We start from the raw sequence: 16,317 nt of genomic DNA on the forward strand, positions 1-16,317 counted from the left end.
CTTTGTCCCGTTCAAGCATGACCAGATGTCGCAAAGTGATGCTTTTAACCCTTAGGCACTAAAAAGTGTTTATTCATTAGAAATGCATATCTTCAGTTCACTACATTGGAATTTTGTTATTTTGGAGTCATTTTTAATCATAACAATGTTTTATGTTTTTATAAATTGTTGTTGGATTTTTATTATGTGTTTCAATTTATTTAATGAATTGGTGTTTTTAAATGCATTACACACTTCAATCCTAAGCTAAGCCTGCCTGCTCGCAGCCAGCTACAAACGGTTGAGCAAGGGAATCATTTATTGAAAACTTCACTGGCCTTATATTGGGATTGTGTCCTTATTACTAGAGGTAGATACCTACTTACCTCTACTAATAAACCACATTCCAACAAAGGACATGTCCATTGGGCTGTCTGAGCAGTAAGTCAGCTCTCTTTTTTTCAGATGGATGCAGGAACACCCTCCTGGAAGGCTAGTTGGATTTCCCCCAGCTTCTGATACTGAATCTGTGAAGGGGAGTTGGCGGTCAGTACCCTAACCCTAGAGCTCAGAACTCCCAAGGTTGTTGAAAAGGGATATCACCTCACAACGGGAGAACCTCCTCACACCACAGTGAATGGTTAATCGGCCTAGATAACTGCATAATCAATGGAAAAAAATACTTTATAAATGTTGGAAACATTAGGATCCGTTGCTGGATTACATTGTTAAGAGGCCAGTTTAGAGATAGAGGAGGGGAATAACAGAAAAAAAGCAATCTGATGTGTAATGTTTATTGATAATCCTACAACATGGAATAAATGTGGTAAACATGTCACCCAACTTAATAAGTATTAAATATGCTACAATTCTATAATTTAGCACATAAAAAATAAAAATAAATGTTAATTAAAAACTGGAAAACGTCTGAAATTTACATAAACTCACATTTATAAATCATTACTTGATAATAAGATCTATGGCGTGTTATCAATCATAGACCTATCAGATTTAAACTTTATAATGTAAACATTAACTAAATATCATTGAAACGGCAAAAATTATAACAGATAAATGGACAACGGAAGATAAATATTGATAAGAAAAGAATATAATATTGATAGGAAAATAATTAAAGAGCACAGGAAAAAGCATGGTTATATTTTTGCACTTGAAGATGTTGGACAGATGCGCATTCGATCAATCTCTGTAAGATATCTGCAAATCCAAGGAACACTTTAGATAAATGTAATATACAACTTTTCCTCCTTTTAGTGCGAAACATGAATTGTTGGATTGAAAAGCTAAAAATAGCCAAAACGTTTCTGGGAGGGTTGGTAAGGATGGCGACATCCTTGTTTCTGGGTCCGGTGATGGGATGAGCAGGCCAAAAATTCCATGTTCAGATGCATTTCAGCAGAAGAGTAGAGCAGGTTCCCTGGCCACACTGGCAGAGAATGCCAATGCGGGCCCCATATTTCATGGCACATTTTCCACCACCATTACACTGAAAAAGAATGATTACATAAATCAATATTAATCGATTGATTGCACTATTAATGAAATTGCACCGTCAATGATAGTATTAAACTGGTCACAGTGAGCTAAAGCAAGTAGAGAGGGTCTTTAAGACTCAAGGAGCTCACTATAAGTTTTCAAGTCTTCTTGTGAACACATATCAAAGAACTGTCTCATATTAATGTAATAATATCACCTTTACTGCTAATATGAGTGAAGGGCAGACCAGGAAAAGGTCTAATGTAAGGTCTATTAAAAAGTATTCCCCTGCATCAGGTGGACCTACTGCAATTGTGGGAAGAAAACTGTGTGGAAGAGGATGAGCCATCCACCTTTGTGGTGAGGATGCCAATGCGTTCAGCTAAGGCAAGAGCACTATTTCTGGTGCAACTAACATGCATACAATGCTGTTTATTGGAGTTCACCTGGCACTGGGCATTCAGAGCGGAATTCAAATGGGATCTGGGTGAATAATGCAAACTTGATCCTAAGGGTCTGAGGCACAGAAACTCAAGAAACTGAGCTTCATGAATTTCAATTCACCAAAACACCATGGGTAGAGGAAGTGACCTCACACAGTCGTGTTGACCTCCGTGACATCCCAGGAAGAGACATCATATGATCTTTGACCTAATCCTAGGAAGGTATGCCACAAGATCCTAAACTTGATGGCCTCATAATAATTGGCATCACTGAATCCTACTGTATACCTCAAAAAGAAAAAGTATTGCCAAATCATAGGGAAATGGACTACAAACGAGATTTTTCAAAAACAGTAGTGGTAAGGCCCACTAGTACTAATTCGTAGGGACAATAATTTGTATATGAACAATGTTGTTGGCTTGATTTGCTCCTTTTCATTGATAATAAGTTTTGATTTATCATCGTTTGTAAGGACTGTCACAAATCCGGGACACAGAGGTGAAGGTTCTCTTCAAAACCATATTTCTTTCAGGTATTCACAGTAATGAACTGTGACAACAATTTTGAAAAATGTGTATTTTTCTCATTTGTTTGATTGTATTTTACGTTATTAAGACTGACCATTCCACGTCTATTTTTTTTAAATTTTTAACTGAAAGTCTAATTTCCCAGTGGAATCTGCAGAAAGTAAACATTATTCAATGGAACACTGTTTAATTTCTGTGCTTGATACTGCTTTTGCCACCTCTGAGCCCAGGGGCTGTTAAAAGCAGTGTTAAAGGCCACAAGGGGCAAGCCAGGGGTTGCAGCTGCAATCTCTGGTGACACCTAAATGACATTTATGCTAAGTTCTCCCTGTGACCTGCAGAGCTTCATGCAAGATTGCGCCTGCGACATTCCTTTATCAGCAGTGTATAGTTCCCAGGTTTAGAACATGCAAGAGTTGTGAGGGGACATGGGGATCTGACAGAGTTGTGGGAGAGCTTAGCACTACCAAAGAAGAAGCAGAATTAAAACTAACCCCAGCTGACATGCACGACAATGTGGGCAAGGATTAGGTGCAGAGGAAGCTACAAGAACAGTAGTCTGACAGAAAACAATTACAAGGAACATAAGTGATCCCAAAGTTCTTATTCTCTGAGAGTGTAAAAAACATAAATTGGCCTTGAAAAGAATTACTGTGGTCATTGAAGTTGTAGCCATCTTTGTGGTGCTGCCTGAATCTAAATCCCATGGCTTTCTCCCAGGTGCTTCACTGGTCACCCAGAGGACACAAAAGAAGAGAACATCCTCCGCATACAGAAAATGGGCATCCCTGTTTACATCTAATCAGCCACTAAGGATGACCAACAAAAATTAATGTTGCACCTCGCTACCTCAAGAAAGGTTATCGAAGCCCAAAGGCGATCCTTCTGCTGCAGCCTACATGGGTCTGCTGATAGCTTATCTTGGTATCTGGAGAATGCATGACTGCTGGGGGAGATTATCTTGGGTCTGATGGAGACTAATGAAAGAAAGAATATTCCTGAGAAGTGGAAGTAGTGTTCAGGAAGGGATACAGAACTAAAGAGGACTGAGTTTAAATAAAGTAACAGTGGCCCAATAAACCTCATTTGGAGTGGATAAAATGGCATGGGTTAAACAAACTTCCCAAAAGGGTTACTGGGAGAGAATACATTGCAGCTTCTGTTCTGTTCTACTACCCATGCATTCTACTTCTTGCGTTATATTATGTTATTTAATCTTATACGGCGCACAGCTACCCGATGGTTTCCCGGCACCGCCTGACAGGAACAGAAGGAGAATAAGAGATCTATTGATTAAATAGCCAAGTTTTTAGACCCTTTTGAAAATTTGCATAAGCTGTTTCATTCCGAAGTGACAGGGGGAGGGAATTCCACATAGAGGGGCCCACCCATTTGCAGTCTTGTCCTAGGGACCAAAAATTTAGCCTGAGAGGAGGAGCAAAGAAGGCGCTGTGGCAAGTAAGAGTGAGTTAAGGCATTCAGGTACTGAGGTGCCTTGCCAGATTTGATCTTAAACAAGTAGCTCAGGGCTTTGAATTTAATACGCCTCTCCACCCTGAGCCAATGAAGGTCCCAAAGATAACCTAAGATGGAAGCCATTTTGGGAACCTGACAAAGCAACCTAGTGGCCGCATTCTGCATCACCTGTAATTTGCGTATCACATCCTTATTGACTCCTAGATACAGGATGTTGCTATAATCCAGTCTAGAGGTGACAAGAGCCTGTACCACAGTTCTTTGAGTGGAGCCGGGCAACATCCAAAGCATTTTCTTGAGCCATTTAAGGATGGTGAAACAGGTCAAGGCCACCTTCACCTCTTGTTGCTTCATTCATAGCTGGTCATCAATGATAAAGCCTAAATTGAGGACCTGATGCATCGGCTGTGGTAAAGCACCCATTTCAGAAGGGCATTGTTGAGGAACCCAGATATCTTTATTATTACCCAAAATTAGCACTTTGGTCTTTTCGCCATTGAGTCTGAGCAAGTTGGCTCACATCCAACCTGCAATATTCCTCAATCCAGTCTGAAGTGAAGATGACTTAGACTCAGCAGAAAGAGAGAAGATTATCTGGGTGTCATCGGCGTAGGGGAAAATAGACAACCTAGCATTTTCAGCAATAACAGCCAAAGACTTGACATAGACATTAAACAGGAAAGTGCTGAGAATGGAGCCCTGTGGAACTCCATAAGGTGAACATGGATTTTGGAGCTGGCCGTGGGAGAGAAGACCTGGAACGTGCGGTCTGTCAAAAAATCAACAAGCCAATTGAGTGCGGAGCCATTGACACCCATTGATTGTAGGGCTTTCAATAACACGGTATGAGAAACCGTGTCACAAGCGGCATTCAAATCAAGTAGTATAAGTGCCACCGTTTCTCCAGCATCCAAACAGCTTCGCATCATTTCTGTTACTCCAAGAAGAGTTGTTTCTGTTGATAAACCTGCTCTGAAACAGGACTGTGAGGGATGCAGAAACTTTTGAAAATCGATGAGGTGAGTCAGTTGTAAATTAATGTGTTTTTCCTAAATTTTTGAGAAAACCAGGAGTAAACAAATAGGCTGAAAGTTGGACGGTTGCGCCGGGTCAGCATTGGTTTTTTTCATGAGTGGGAGGACCATGGCGTGCTTCCACTCAGGTGGAGCAGTTGCTTCCTGTAAGGAAGCATTAAGTAGTTCCAGCAAAGACGGCAGCTCCAGCTTCTGCAGCACAGCTACATGGAGAGGATCTCTAGGTGAGCCAGATTTAAGACTGTAAAGAAGCTGTTTGAAAGATTTTATATCTAGGAGTGACCAATTTTCCAATTTATTAATGGGTTCGGCAGTCTGACAGTCCAGCTGTTCAGTATTTCTCGATGTTACCGGATAGTTCGCTGTATTATGTTAACCGGCTTAACATTCAGTGACAAGTGTATTTTTTTTACTAGCTTGAACAGAGTTTTCAAACTATTCTGTGCGTTAGAGATGGTAGAACTCACATGTTCAGCTCGGGCGGCATTACAGAGTGAATGGTAGTCTCTTTTTGCCATTTTATATGCTAGTTTGGGTTCAGGTGCATAGGCTTTCCTCCAGCGTCTTTCTAACACTTTACATTTACTTTTCTCTATCAGCAACCTCTCTGTGAACCAAGGGGCGGGGGGACGATAATTGGTCACCTTCTTAATAGAAGGCGGAGGACACCCATCAATGGATTTTAAAATCCAGTTTTGGATAGTATCCAAATATGCCATGGAGACTTGATTGATGTCAGGAGCATTATTAGAAAGGAGCTTATTAAAAATGTAGATGTCCAATTTCCCCCAATTCTTGATTTGGATGTAATACCCAGAACGGTCAGAGATAAGCTTGGCATTTCTTTTCTGACACGGAAACCAACCAAGAAGTGATCTGACCAGAGGACTGGGAGAGCAGGGGAGCAAAGAATATTAGCTAGGTTGGAAAAAATGGGATCCTATAAATAGTCAGCCACATGGGTAGGGCCAGAATTATGGAGCAGAATATTCATTGCGGCCAGGTCAGAGATCAATATAGTGCTTGTCACACATGTTGGGTCATCGAAGTGAAGATTCAAGTCGCCCAGGATGGTAAGATTGGCGGCGTCCGGAAGATAGGGAGTAATAAGATCAGGGAATGAAGTAGCCCATGACCCAGCAGGCCCAGGGGGGTGATAGAGCAGAATCCCTGAGAATGTAAACTGGGAAGACAAAGTAAGTTTAAATAAAGTGGCCTCACATCCCTTAAATGGTAAATCTTCAAATCTACACGTATCCATCTCTTTGTTCAATATAGATCAGATGATAAAGAAGGATGGATCAGAGGTTTTAGTCAGAATGTTTTAAAAGTAATATTACTAGTGATTTCGATGTTATTGCAGCTTTCACATAGATAGTTATTATGGACGTGTGGTCACTTGATATTTTATGTTGCTATTTTTGACTGTGAATTGCATTTGATTTTAATAAAACAGATAGTAATTGAAAACCTTAAAATCTTCGTGATCTCTAAACTTATTACAACTCAGCCCTTGCACCATCCCCTGACAGATGCACTGATCTCCTAGAATATCTCCAATATCTGACCCAATCCCACTGCTCCCCAACCTACATGTCTACCCACCGAAGCACAAATGTACTTTTAAAACCCTAGCATTTCATGCCCCATCCTTTTCGTCAACCTCCATCCTTAGTCCAACCTCTGGGAAAGGCCAATTTGTCAAAAGAAAGTATAACCAGTCCCCCTGTTGCTCCAGTCTATATTGGCTTTTTATTGACATTTCTTAGTGCATTGACAAATGTTTCCATCCTCTCATGGTGAATGTTTGTATAGAAAGCAATACCAATAAATAAATATTTATGCCGCAAGCCTGGAACATGAGGGCTTGACTGCATGCCAGGATCCTTTAACCACTGTACTTCAACAGAGTCGAGGAAGAGAATTTAATCCTATGAAGACATTTCAGAATCATACCATACCCTGACACAGTGTGCATCACTCTATGCCTGAAAAGGGTTTTGTTTTGACTTATACTGGGTGCTCCCTTGTGCCTGGACAAAGCTATACCTCTCTGAAGAGCTCTAATTGGAGCGAAACACTGTGTCAGGGGTTGCTTTTACTCATTTCAGGTTGGCTTGAGTTGGTATTTTACCAATTCAAAGCTGTAATACTGTGCCTGGAGTGATAAATGGCTTTTGTCATTTTACAGCTCGGCAAGGACAGCACTGTGCTAGTCCTATGCTTAAAAACTTTGCTGTAGAAATGGCAAAAGACGTTGTCTTTTTCTATCTCGGCGTGGATGGCACTGTGCTAATCCTATGCTTAAAAACTTTGATAGAAAACAGACATTTGAGGTGAGCCGATCTAGAGTGTCGCTGGTGTTGAGAGTGCTCTCACAGGAGCTGCTTTCCACCTAAACTGGAGAACTACCCAGGGTTCTCTCCTTCTTTTTTGCATTTTTTGCATATATATATATATATTCAAGAAGATTCCCTACTTTAACCTCCTAACGGTGATGAAGAAGGCGCGAACTCCACCTATGCTTGGCGTAAGTTGATTTTATTGCTCACAAGTTAGTCATTACGCAATATATATTTCCTCAAGGTACGTAGTTGTGGAGTTAATAGTAAATCCTTACCTCCCTCTGTGCACTTAACTTTTGAAATTTTGGGCCAGATGTATCAAGCAAAATTGAGATCGCAAATGGTGAAATTTGCAGAATTTGACCGTTTGTGATCGCAAAATTGTAGTGTGCAATGTAGGGAAGAAAAATCCCACTTGCAAAATAAGGATTCGCTAAATCTGCGATTCCCAATTTTGCACGTGCATTTAGAGAATCACAATTTGCAATTCCCGAAATGCTATTCTAGTAGCCATCCCAAATTGTGATATTGCTTTAAGGAATCGCAAATTACCACCAACTTTAAGTTGGTGGTAATTTGCGATTTCCTTTTTTTTTTTTTTTTTTTTTAAATATTTTTATTGATACATTTTTTCCCCACATTTTATTTCCCACCCTCTCCCCCATTACATGGACAAGGCACAATGAGTTTCATAAGGCAGCCACATACTCAGCTACGTATAAAAGAAAAAAGGGAAAATGAAATATTACAATATATATACTACATACAGATCCAATCATAATATATACGGATACAAATAATATATGTTAACATTCCATAATACATATATTTCTCTAAATACCTTATTCAGTTCCAACCTTCCATTGGATCAGAGGACCCCAGATTTGCATACCCAGCTTTTTACCCTTTCTCCCTTTCCTAGAGTAAATAGCTGTTTCCAATTTTTGTATTGACAAAGTTTTCCCAAGCCATTGATGATACGTTGGAGGATTTGGATCTAACCAAGTTGAGGCCACAAGCAGTCTAAAAATCGACATTGCTACAAACAGAAAATATTTACAATTAATTTGTCCGTTGGGGGATATTCCCAACAAAATGGTTGCTGAGTCCAACTCTATTGTTGTGTCTAAGGCATTCCGAAAAAAATTCCCGATATCTTGTTTTATCTTATCTAAATGTGGACAGGTAGAGAAAATATGTAACAAATTGGCCTCCATACTGCCACATCTAAAACACGAGATGCCCGACACCGCCCCCCATTGAGCAATTTTCCATGGCGTATAATACAAATGATACAAACTCTTGTAATGCTGGGCCTGAAGAGACGCTGAGCATAGTAATTTACATCCCATCTCAAGTGATTCAGAGAAAATATCTCTTTCTCTAGCTATATCTAAATCTGAGGACCATTTAATTATCCATTTGTCAAGATCATCCTTTTTTAACTTTATCATTTCTAAATAAAATCTTTTTATAGTACAGTCATTACCTTTTTGTATGAGATCCATCATTATACTCCTCCCAAAGCCTAGAGCTCCCCCTTTTTTATTTAATATACAGCTCCTTATTTGAAGGTATTTAAAGAAATGATTTGTATTTAACATATACTTATTTTTCAAATCTATAAATTGTAAGATGCCATTATCGTCCCACATATCGCCAATCATTCTTATGCCTCGAATCTCCCATTCTTCATATACCATTCCTGAAAACACAGCCCTAGGTAATGAGGGATTATTTTTGAATCTAGTATATACACTAAATTTCCCTATTCCAACTTTTTGGGAAAATCCTTTCCAAATACTGTAGGCCGCCATAATTATCTTGAAACGTGTTCTTTTAAAATAACTTCCATCAGTAAATCTTAAAAAAATATTTTCAGCATTTGTACCCAGAGCTAGACCATATATAGCCAACGAGCCTGTCTTATCCCATCCATCCATCTCAGCCCCCCCAATTAATCCAACCATTCCTTGTATTGCTGCAGCCCAATAATATACCTTTAGATCCGGCAGTGACCACCCCCCTCTCTCCCTAGGAAGGGACATAAACCTCAATGCCCTCCGGGTTTTACCTCTGGCCCAAATAAACCGATTTACCATACTTTCGCAAGTTTTAAACCACTTATTTTCAATTAAAAGAGGGATTGCCCTAAAAAGATACAACAGTTTGGGTAGGATCAACATTTTAATAATATTAACTCGCCCAACTAATGATAAATGTAAGTTCTCATAACGATCCAGATCCAGAGGTAATTTGCGATTTCCTAGAACAATTCACTGTTTTGCATTTTTCAAAGTGCCATGTGGCTCACATACATGGCCTTAGGCACGTATGTGCGCTATATGTGCACACATGTACATTTCAGGGGTGCAACAGGGTTTCCTTCTGGAACCCTTGCATCCTTGGAATTGTATGCGCAATTTGCGAGTACCTATTGGGTACTCGCGAATTGCGCATGCAATTCCCATTCATTCCTATGGGCCTCCCTTGGCCCATAGAAATGAATGGGAAGCCATTCCTTATTTGCAACTCGCAATATGCGAGTCGCAATTAAGGAATGCGTGGGAATCACAAAATATTAGCAGATAGTGAATTGGTAAAACTTGCTATTATAGACTTGCAAAATGTAATGTTGATTCATCTGGCCCTTAGTCCCTCAATATTGTTGGCACCACAATTTAAAAGAACAGGATTGTTAAGCAGCTCCTACCAAAGGATGATGATGGTTATTTGACTTAAATCACATAGAGCAGCTCCCATAGCAGAGATTGAGCTGGCAGTGAGAAAAGGGTGAGAAAGTGGAATATTGCAGGCTAGTGGCTGCACAGTGCTGTACGTCAGGCCCTACACTCATGGCCCTGGGGAAAATTCAAATGAGACAGGAGGCATGTGGGGGGTTTACTACTGAACATGATCAGCAGAAAAATAAGTGCCATTTTACTTGTTAAATAAGCATTCCAACTGAAACCAACAGCCGTTTTGTGAAAACACCAATAAAAATGTATATTAAAAAAAAACCACCAACAAACACGTCCAAAAGGCAACCGGCAGGGTTGTATGCATTGTGGCGTCATGACGATATCACTCACACTTCCATGACGCTGGATGCTGCACTTAAAATCAGCACTGCGATTTGGAAAGGCAGTGAAAACGTTGTATGCAATAACTGGTGTGATTGACAGTCTGACTTGTGCAGAATGGAGGGAGCTCAGAAGAGAAAGAGTTGTAAAGTTTACGAGCTCTGGGCCACGTGCCTGAATCTTCATGAGTCACACGGCGCACGCGGGCTTGTTTTAAACTCAATCTACTTTGTCAAAGTGACCAAGTGCCTCAATGTATTGCCTTTTTCTGTTTTTTCCCCTGTGCACTATCACCAGCTCCTGTCTGAGCTTGGGCTCGACCCCCCCTTGCAGCGTTCTCTCCGCAGCGGCAGGTTTCAGTTTCATTTCCTGCTCTGCCAGTCAAGAGTTAACAGCAGCACAGATGGATTTGCTTTTCGGTATTAAGAGAGACAGAGGCACCCGGGCTAATGCCGATGGGGGGGATGAGAGCACAGATGGGGGCACCCGCCAAGGGCCCTCCATACAGAGACGTCCATTCAGTACAAAGCCCATGCATACCTTGGAGATGTGGGAGTATTGAGGCCCTCAACGCATTCCACAAGAAAGGGCTCATCATTTTGCATTCCACACAGTGGTGTAGCCAGTGTGTCATAGGCCATAGTGCAAGAAAATAAATGGAGCCGCCTGCCGGCTGTTGGAACTGTGCAGTGCAGCTATCACCAGGGTTTGGCGACTCCTCAGACCTTTGCGCCTGTACCGATACACCTGTTGCACCACAGGAAGCTACGCAATGCTGAGGCGGAGGGAGGGTGTGTGGGTCAAGAGCTTCACTCTTGTGAAGTCTGGAATCTTCACTGGTGGGGCAAGGATGGGGCAGCCTGGATTGGCTGCCAGGAGGCAGCTGGAGAGTTTTTCTCTCTGCTGCTCGATGCTGTGCTCAGACCTTGGGGGCAGCAGGACTGCCCACTGCCAAAGGCCCAGTGCTTAAGGTGGGAGCGGAGTGAGGAGACTTGTGTGTGGCTGACAGGTGCGGGTGACCTGCCAGTGTCCCTGATTGACAGAAGGAGCATTACCTCCTCATCTGCCTTCCTCGTCCAAGGCCTCATTGGGCTACAATGGACTGTGACGACCTGAACTCAGACTAATGAAGATTACCGGTAAGTAACTAGGTCATTACTAGTAAGTACCCAGGCCAGTACCTCCTCATCTGGCTTCCTCCTCTCAGTCCTTACTGGGCAACATTGGACTGTGATGACCTGTACTCAGAGTAATAAAGATTACTGGTAAGTAACTAGGTCATTACTGGTAAATACCCAGGCCAGTACCTCCTTATCTGTCAACAATTGACTGACGAGGAAGACCTGTACTTGGAGTAATGGAGATTACCAGTAAATAACTAGGTCATTACTGGTAAGTACCCAGGCCATTAGTTCTTCGTCCGTCTTCCTCCTCACTGTCCTACATTGCTCAGTACGGATGTGATGAGGAAGACCTATGCTTGATGGAATGAAGATTACTGAAAAGTAACCAGGCCATTTCCCTCTGTCCTAACGAGACCCCTTTATTCCAACATTTTTGAGAAAGAGAAAAAAAACTTATCCGTCTTCGCACTACACAAATGTGCCAAAAGTGTTAAAACAAAGAATACAAAGTAGCGAGCTAGCGGAGTCAGCAATTTCTCAGACTTTATGTGAGGCCTGGTGATTGGTTGAATGAAAGATACTGCAGTGAATATGTAGGGCTTTGACGTGGTGCTCGCGTAATCTTGTAGACCCTATGCTACGGCCAGTGCTCTACAACATCATATTAACATGCATTATAAATAAAATGCTGAGTAAATGTGTGATTATCTGACTCCACCCACCCTTATCACATCTTCACATCCACCTCCAGTTTGCACTCCGAACCCATCTAGTGGACCAACCTAGAAACACGTTGTGCAAAACGTACACATATATGCACACATACACACACATGGGACCTCCCAGATGATATGTAGCTATGAACACTTGATTGGAATTTGTTACCCTTGTCATACTATAATATAAACCTCATTATATTAGCATTCCTCAGCGACATACAAGCAGCAACGCTTCACCTCCACTTTAACGGGTGCCTAAGTGCTGCAGCTCACAATCACTGACTGGTGCCCAGCATGCGCACCACTGCCCTCAGGTTCACTATTCCATGGTGTCCTTGTCCGTGGTGTGGCATGTGGCATGTGATGTAATCAGTGCTTTAAATGGGCAAGTACTCACCTGTACTGAGTACCGGCACTGCTCCACTGCCAAGGAGAGTACCGGTACTCAGGGTCGAATTGATAAGTTGGGGACTAGGCTGGTGCCGAGGGCCAGCTGTGTTCCTGTTTTTTAGCAGCATGTTTGCTGTTTTGTCGTTTGTCTGTATCATTCAGCTGTGGCAAGCGGCACGATGGGGCCTGAATGGCCTGCTGGAGGCCTGCTACTGGGGCAAGTGGGCCTCTGCTCCCTCCCCACCCAGATGAAATCTCTCATCATTGTCCCCAACAGCCCCCTGTCTGCCCCTGAAAGCTTAACAACCGCGGGGCCTGAGGGGAGAGGATGGATAATGGGTGAGGAGAAGGTGAAGAGTGAAGGGGCAGATATAGAAGAAGCAGATGACAGTTTAAAGGAGAAAAAGATAGACAGAAGTGGTAAGCGCAGACAGAGATGGGGAAGCGATTGGGACAGCTATGGAAAGAGTAAGAGAGGTACGGAGAAATAGAGAGAGTGATGGTAGAGAATGATGGGATACAATTGGGGTAAAGAGAGTGGGACGGAGTGAGATACAAATGGGAGATAAGTGAGGGGGAGGGATCAAGAGGTTAGAGATGTGAAGACTGAGAGTGTATGTCTGCTTGTTTGTGTGTGAGAGAGAAATGAAATCAGAACAGAAGAGAATCAGGACACTCAGAACTGATATTTGAAAAGAAATGCGTGGAATACTTGTTTTGTGTGTTATGTGTGTGCACTCATGAATATAAAAGGATTGTGCCAAATGCAAGTAAGTAGGAACAGTATGACATTAAGAAGCTGCAAATATTACAAAACAAGGAAACATTAACATGTGGTGTTTGACATTCATTTTGTGTAACAAGTTAGCACATTTTGTTTATATTGATACACTTCTCACATGTTTTGTATGTACTGCAACTGGTGTAAATGCCCTTCTCTGCACAGATGAAAAGTGTGAGGCAACTATCAAGGACAAAATGAATACTCGACAGAAGTGTTTTTTACCCCGCCCACTACCATGCCCCTAGCTCAATGTATTGAGTACCTGTACTTATTTATTTCCATTTAAAGCACTGGGTGTAATAGATATAAGCCTCGTCGTCCCTGTACTCTATGCGGGACTCAATTGATAAAACGAGCTAAATATCTTCAGACAAAAATATTCTCACAGATCCATGTCGAATAAAATGCACACAAGAGCATTTCTAAAACATGAACAGGTTTGGCCATTTTATAGAACTGAATATATGCACGATGTTACTTTGATAGGGAGGGACAGTTCTAACGGGTGCTTTAGATTATTGCCACTCCCCTAAAACTGCCAGATGGGGAGATGTGAGTTAGTAGTTGAGATACAGATAGCGAGATCAAGTGGCCTATTTTAATTCTGCTGTCCTTTTTCGCTCTGTGATCCTCTGCAGTCATTCATTTTTTATGTCACCTCCCAAAAATTGTGAGCAGTTAGAAATGTTTTGCGAGTAGCGATTAAGCCTTATGCAACAGTCTGCACTTGGCTGACAGGAAGATCCCACATCTGTATAAAGTATGTAACATTAAACTGCACATCCTCTGGGAATTTTCTCCTCTCATACATCACTACCATATACCGTTCTTTGACCCATTTCCTCTAAAAATGCAACATTAATTGTGCAATATGTCTCTCGGTGTTATCTATGTGCTTATAATCTTGAATTATTTTAAAGTCACTTTTATATAAACTGTCTAAAGTTCATTTTACAAGCGTATTGGGTTGGCCTTTTAAATGTACTGAAAGTTTTTCATGCAGCCTGGATTGCATATATACTTGAAATGGGTAAAATAAGCATATATTTTCCTAGTGTCCCTAAATTATACAATCTGATAGTAAAACATCAAAAGGAAAAAAAACAATAATTGGTTGGAAGCAGTTTTTCAAATAAATCAAAACTACTAAGGATAAAACGAACTAATATATTTTGTAACTTTGAAAGTTTCCAATAGACTTAAGCGGGTATTAACAGACATAAATGTCTGAGTTACACCGGGTTGCATTGATCTTCCAGACTTCTAATAGCAGGGCTAAAAGCCAATGGTTTTGGTCAAATTGTTAAAAAAGTGAAGTGCCTTCTAATTTACAGAAACTGTCCTACTTTCCTGAAGACTAGAGAACAGAGCGATACAACGATTTGAGCAAGATTACACTATTTGGTGAAGAAACGGCGCTGAGATTAGAACGCCTGCAAACGTAAATTGAACCAATGCCCCGCATGTATTAGGGAATTCTGATGATGAGGCAAGATCCATCTAAAAAAACAAAAGGACAAGACGTTCCCCCTTCACGGGGCTCAGAAGCCTCCAGGAAGAATGTGTAGGAGAACTCACCATAGGGATCTGGGCGGCTTTCTTCTGGAGACTTGGGTGCTTGCTCTCGAAGTTCAGTAGGAGATTCTCCATCGCTTCTGCCTGCAAACAAGGGCACAAGGACACACAAGTAAAACTTGTGAACATGCATATTACCCCCAGCTGCATCACCGTGCAGCGTTCACCGCGACCACGGAACGCTCCTGTGAACAGCGCCTGGCGTGCAGCTCGGTTGTAGTGTTTGATCTGCTGTGGAAGGTGAGATGCGGTATGGAAGCGTTATATATGACACTATAAACTGAACAGATTCACTCATCACCTACCCCCTGCGCTCTGACAAACTCGTACAAACCCAAAATATGCAGTTTTTAGAGTGTAATGCACTCTGCGAATTCACATTTCGGTTTTCACTTATTCAGAAACCATTTACAATCACACATTTAGAATATTCCTGCTTTTGGCGCTTAGATCAAGACCCTCTTTAATCTGTGTTTGGCGCTAAAATAAGACTTATGCACCAAAGTTTGGTGCTGTGTTGTGTAGAATTTCTGGAGCACGAAGGAAGTCTCGGGTTAACAAATCCCAATGCATGCACAGATCATAAAGGCGCCTCACAACCGCCCCAATATATCCCACATAAGGTGTGAGATGTTCACCCAGCCGTGGCTTTTCAGCTCGTCCCACTTGGCATTTTCAGACCTAGCTCCTGTTGCCCAGCCTTGTCTGCTCAGCGCAGCCTGCTTCTTACAGACCCCGAGCACACCCGAGACGCGCATGCCACGCTGTGCCAGAGCGCCTGGCTTTGCATGTGTTCTGAGAAAAGAAGAAAAAGCTGCTAAAAGTGTCTGAGCTGCAACTCCGTGGATTAGCAGCCGGGACTGACCAGGTCTCTCTCCTCTGAAGAGTGGGATCGCTTTTCCGGCAGCTCATCGGGAAAGAAGTCCCTGGAAGACTGGCTGAGGCAGAGGGAAAGCAGGAGGGCGGCACACAGGAGCTTCAGCAGCAAGGGTGCTCTCTCCATGGTGCTGAAGGGCGGGCGCGGTGTCCGGAGGCGTGGGCTGCTCCTCTCTCCTGCCTCTGGCTCCCGCTCGCTGCTTTTAAATGCACAGGTACCGGACCCCGCCCACTACTCGTGAACACTGTCAGCTGCCAGGAGGTGGACGTGCAGCTCGCGTCGCACACAGCTCTAGGCTACCACTGGACGCTACGGGCGAGGCGCAGCTCGCACACAGTCAGGTTTAGGCTACCACTGGATGCTATGGGCGAGCAGCTCGCACACAGGTCTAGGCTACCACTGGATGCTAAGGCCGAGCAGCTCCCACACAGCTCTAGGATAGCACTGGACGCTAAAGGTGAGC

The 16,317-nt window shown here is 42.4% G+C and overlaps 1 protein-coding gene across 1 annotated transcript; it reads right to left on the bottom strand.

The window, feature by feature from the left end:
* Positions 1 to 757: 757 nt before the first annotated feature.
* LOC144825283 (cocaine- and amphetamine-regulated transcript protein-like) lies at positions 758 to 16,012 on the bottom strand. Its single transcript, XM_078684116.1, has 3 exons — positions 15,843 to 16,012; positions 14,981 to 15,061; positions 758 to 1,486 (listed from the first exon to the last, which is right to left on the bottom strand). Exons 1-3 carry the CDS (start codon positions 15,978 to 15,980, stop codon positions 1,382 to 1,384), a joined length of 324 nt encoding a protein of 107 aa, XP_078540242.1. The 5' UTR covers positions 15,981 to 16,012; the 3' UTR covers positions 758 to 1,381.
* Positions 16,013 to 16,317: the final 305 nt, after the last annotated feature.

The sequence above is a fragment of the Lissotriton helveticus genome, chromosome 3_1 (assembly GCF_964261635.1).
Source record: "Lissotriton helveticus chromosome 3_1, aLisHel1.1, whole genome shotgun sequence".
Lineage (NCBI taxonomy): Eukaryota > Metazoa > Chordata > Amphibia > Caudata > Salamandridae > Lissotriton > Lissotriton helveticus.

Excerpts from the sequence above, each read along its gene's own strand:
- LOC144825283 (XM_078684116.1), bottom strand. The coding sequence starts at position 15,980 with ATGGAGAGAGCACCCTTGCTGCTGAAGCTCCTGTGTGCCGCCCTCCTG. Across the intron at positions 15,062-15,842 it reads CTTCAGAGGAGAGAGACCTG|GCAGAAGCGATGGAGAATCT; the intron begins GTCAGTCCCGGC and ends CCTTGTTTGCAG. Across the intron at positions 1,487-14,980 it reads AAGCCGCCCAGATCCCTATG|TGTAATGGTGGTGGAAAATG; the intron begins GTGAGTTCTCCT and ends ATTCTTTTTCAG.